At 46.6% G+C, this 4,880-nt stretch overlaps 1 protein-coding gene across 2 annotated transcripts in view; it reads right to left on the bottom strand.

Annotated features, from left to right (window-relative positions):
• Sag (S-antigen visual arrestin) overlaps positions 1 to 4,880 on the bottom strand; it is a 41,090-nt gene that overhangs the window by 8,618 nt on the left and 27,592 nt on the right. For both annotated transcript variants that reach the window (XM_021160398.1, XM_021160406.2), the window contains 2 exons: positions 3,605 to 3,742; positions 1,283 to 1,360 (listed from right to left, as the gene is read on the bottom strand). In XM_021160398.1, the coding sequence (XP_021016057.1) occupies positions 1,283 to 1,360; positions 3,605 to 3,742 (216 nt within the window). The remainder of the gene's footprint in view (positions 1 to 1,282; positions 1,361 to 3,604; positions 3,743 to 4,880) is intronic.

The raw sequence follows: 4,880 nt of genomic DNA, 5'->3' as shown, positions 1-4,880 counted from the left end.
AGAGAGAGAGAGAGAGAGAGAGAGAGAGAGAGAGAGAGAGAGAGAGAAATGGACTCTTGTGGCTGGAAAGATGGCTAAGAGCACAGACTATTCTTTTTCTGTTTTGTTTTCTGAGAGAAGGAGAGTCTCTCTCTCTCTAGCCCTGGATGGCTGGATGGCCTGGAACCTGAAATGTAGACCAGGCTGGCCTTGAACTCACAGAGATTTATCTGCCTCTGCCTCCCTAACACAGGGGCTGAAGTTATGCACTACATGTGCATTTACATACATGCAGGCATAATAGCTGTACACATAAAATAAAAGCTACAAAGTCCTTAAAAGGAAACCATTTCTTTAGAACTCTCAATAGCAGTAATTTTGTATGAAAAGGTAACCCCCTAATTCTCTGATTACATGTTAGGGAATGGAAGGAAGGAAGGAAGGAAGGAAGGAAGGAAGGAAGGAAGGAAGGAAGGAAGGAAAGAAAGAAGGAAGGAGGAGAAAAGTCTAAGATAGAAACAATCTTTTTTTTTTTTTTTTAGTCCAGAATTTATAGCAATCCTCTTAACTAAATTTCCCAAGAAGCGGGATTCCCAAGCGTGTATATCAGCATACCGTACTTGAGTTTTTTGTTTTTTAAGACAGGGTCTTATGTAGCCCAGTCTGGCCTTAAACTTTCTAGCCAAGGATGACTTTGAACTTCTGAACTTCCTGTCTCTAGTTTGCAGTGTAGAATTACAGGCACATACCATGTCTGGTTTATTTGGTGCTAGGGATCAAAGGCAGGGCTTTTTGCCTGTTAGGCAAGCACTATACCAACTAAGCCCCAATTTAAAAAACAAACCCAAAGCCAGTGACAATGTATCACACTGCTTCTTAATCCTACCTCAGCCTCCCAAAGTGGTTCATGCCCCGACACTGAACCCAAATAAAGGAAGATTTACAGAGAGTTCATTAGGCAGCTACTGCTCTTTCTGAAATTTGAAAATTAAATTGATGTTATTCTTTTTTTTTATTTTTAACCCAGCAAGACAATTTACTTTTACAAAGGGGTTCTGGATGCCATTCTGGTCTGTCAGCCTCCACTGTGTGTACAGATGTACACTCACTTGCGCACAACGGTTCTCACGGTGCCCGCCTTTTGGTTTGCTTTTCCAGTATACATTGCCTCCAAACAAAACTGCAGAAGCTGACACACGGAACCATGCCAAACTCTACATAGGCATCAGTAGGCACCTCGGGCTTACTTTGCCATCCACCTGCCAGTCACTGAGAAGACAGAAATGGCGCACCCAACACTTACCCCGACACCGTGAGCTTCACCTTGATATGGTATGACACCAGGATCCCCATGACGGTCCGGTCGATGCCCTCCTTGATGCTACCCAATCAAAAAGGAGAGGGGTTATGAGAGCAGAGCCAGGGTGGGAACCATTCCTTCGCCTGCCAGGGCCATCATTCTGAAGATGGTGTCTCAGAACTGGAGAACTCCATGGATTACCCTCAAGTCTTAAAACTTCATCCATTAGAAAAAAAAAAAAAAAAAAAAAAAAAAAAAAAAATGATGTGCAGCCTTGAGGCTCTCATTACAAAGAAGCCAAGGGGGAGTGCCCTGTATAATGCCAGTGCCTTCCCTGCAGGCTCTTTTCTCCTCCATCCTCACCCCGAGGCAGCCTTTGTCTTTCCCCACTAAAAAAAAAAAAAANAAAAAAAAAAAAAAAACTTCATCCATTAATGGGGCTGGGGAGTGGGTTTTCTGCATCCTTCCCTAGGGTGCTCACACAGGGCACAGCATCTGTCCTCCTCGGAGCTCAGCCTCTGACCTAAATCACTCTCCTGTTTCCTCCCTTTCTCCTGTACTGCCCACCATGAGCTGCTGAGCCCTCAGGTTCTGAAGCCAGAGAGTTCAGCCCATTCAGGTTCCAACTTCAGCAAACAGTCTTTGAAATATCCTTTCAATGAAATGCCTTTGCCATCCCAGCTCTGCCCTGAGCCCCATGAGCACCAACCTTGCTGATGTCAAACCCACCCAGAAGGTCCTTCTCGTCTCTGCGCACCCCAACACCTCCAGCTGTAAAGCCTAGACTCAGCCAGGTAGCACTGGGCCCAGCTCTCCTGTGCTCTGCTCATAAGAAAGGCACAGAGACCCTTGCCTATCACTTGATCACAGGATCAGGCTTGTTCTGGATCGCACCCAAAAGCTCTGTGTGCCCAGCAACCAGCATGGCACCTGACACCAAGGGAAAGCCCACTCAAGTGGATGAACAAGGAGTGTGACACGTGACATTTTGTCACAGACTATCATCTCCTATGACCCAATGTGGAAGACTTACGTATCCTATGACGTCTCACAACAGGAATTATGGGATGGAAAATGACTGAAATCTATAAGCTACTGTGAACCCCAACAAAAATCTCAAAAGAGGACCCTGAAGGCACGGAGAACTGTGTCCAGCCCGAGGCCTTCTGTTGGATCATGTGCTCTAAGACTACAGCACTCCCCAAAGAGTATCATCATCTGGTGGGAGGACGGAGGCATGACCTGAGGCCATGCTCTTGCTGGAATTGGCCTGTAAGCTTGTGCTATATGGAAGACCCAAACACAGGGAACAGAACATGTCTGAGACTTCAAGGGTTCGCACCACCATATTCCTGAGCGGGAGAGCCAGGGTAGAGTGGACTTGCTTAACAATTAACTCTTTGCAGAAGGGTATGCCATTGGCATCAGTTCATTTGCCCCTTTAAATTGATGTAGCGCATCAATTTTCATTCCCTGGAATTTCTCGAACATGCTTTAGAATCTAACACAGGCAGTTGTCAAATGATCCTCAGAAAACCCCTTGATTCTAACCTTCATTCTGCCAAATATTCACTGTCCCCACTACTAGCCTCACCGAATGTAAGCTACAGGTCTGTCTGGGGGGGTCAGGTCACTCCCCCTCTTCTTTCGTTGGGCATCACCTCTGAGGGGAACCTACTGGGGCCAGGAAGGAGCACCCTGCACATCCTATGGGAGAGGGCAGTACATAGGCTGCAAGCCTGGGTCTTGGCTCCTGCCTCACACCATCAGCGGTTAGTAGCTTACAATCTTGCGGCAAACAAGGCCTAGAAAAGTAGCTAGCAACTGGCTTCGCTGCGGAGATTATCCCCCTATAGCCTTTGCCTAAATCAATCTAGCAGTTCTCCAACAGAATAGGCAGGTCAGCTCCTCTTTTCAACAAAGTCTGGTACGTATCCGTAGGCAGTGGGTCTTTCCAGATGGAAACTGAATGAATGGAAATAGCCAAATACAAAAACCCAGTTTATGTGTTCAGGCACCATACTTGACATACATTGTTCCAATTAGTCTTCATCACTAGCATGCGACATTGGAATTTGCTATTATTCCCACTTTACAGACCAGAAAACTAAGGTTCTCAGAGAGCTCAAGGAACTTAGCCGTGGCCACCCAGAGGGCAGGCAGTGACACTGTGGTTGGTATAAGGCTATGCCCAGAGCCAGCCTGGGCAACCATAACATCATGCATGCCACAGTGGAGCATTACTGATATGCCTGCTGTGAGCCTCTGGGGAAGCCCAATACCAGCCCTGCACGGTGACCCATTCACAGAGCATCCAGGACTTACATGGTACTGGAGGCCAGGTTTGTGTCCTCATGCTTGATCTTCCCATCCAGCGCGATGCCTCTTCTTTCTCTGTTGTTAGCCAGTAGGGGCACCAGCACCAGTGTCTTGGTCAAAGTGCTGTTTGGCTGCACTTTTTCTCTTGAGGAAGAATCATAGAGAGTTTTATGGCTGTGATGGTCACAATTAATACCTTGTCCTGGCCACCATTAACATCTCAAGATCCTACCTGCCATGAGCATTTTTAGAGTCAAAGTTTCCCTTACCAAACCGACATGCTGTTAGTCCTGAGCCTGGGGGACAGCAAGACTATGACATTTCAGGGCTGGAGAGATGGCTCAGTTGGTAAAACATGTGCCATAGAGTCCTGAGGGAAGCCTCAGGAATGCTACCATGTTCAGTGTGTCTGTAAACCACCACTGAAGAGCTAGAAGATAGATCCCTGGAGCTCATAGGCCTGCCAGTCTCGCTCAGTCATTGAGATCCAAATTCAGTAAGAGACTTTGTCTCAAAAATGTAAGGTGTAGAGATGGCTCAGTAGTTGAGAGTTCTTGACTCTCTTGAGAGGATCAGAATTCAGTTTCCTGCACCCACGTGGTAAATCACAGCCACCTGTAACTTTAGTTCCGAGGGATCAAATGCCTCCTCCTGGCCTCCAGAGGCACCAGGCACAAACAGAACACACACACACACACACACACACACACACACACACACACACACAGAGCATACACAAAAGGTTGGGACATTCATTCTCTCAAGTCTCTTGACCTGTTCTGAATTACTAAGACCTCTGAAATATTCTGTGAGGTTAAATAAGACCAATACTCAGCAGTGGTGGTACATACTGGTAATCCCAAGACTCAGAAGACTGAGACAGGAAGATCATGAGTTCTAGACCAGCCTGGACTACATAGCAAAAGTCTGTCTTATAAAAGCAAAAACAAGACCAGAAGCAAATGAAACTCACTAAAAATCTAGCTGAGTGTAGTGGCATTGTCCTTTAATGCTAATACTTGAGAGGCAGAGACAGGAGAATCTCTGTGTGTTCAAGGCTATCCTGATCTACACAGCCACAAAGAGACCCTTTCCTGAGTCCCACTGTGGGCAGTGTCAGCAAAAAGGCTCATGCAGAACCACTGTGGCCAAAACTGTCCATACTAGGAAGGACAGGCTGCGTGACTGTGGTCTGTAACCACCTATAACCCAGGCCAGTCTGGTCAGTCAGTTCAAAGATCTCTCTCTCTCTCTCTCTCTCTCTCTCTCTCTCTCTCTCTCT

This window comes from Mus caroli, chromosome 1, assembly GCF_900094665.2.
Source record: "Mus caroli chromosome 1, CAROLI_EIJ_v1.1, whole genome shotgun sequence".
In the NCBI taxonomy this organism is placed as follows: Eukaryota; Metazoa; Chordata; class Mammalia; order Rodentia; family Muridae; genus Mus; species Mus caroli.
This window is presented reverse-complemented; position numbering and strand designations above follow the sequence as displayed.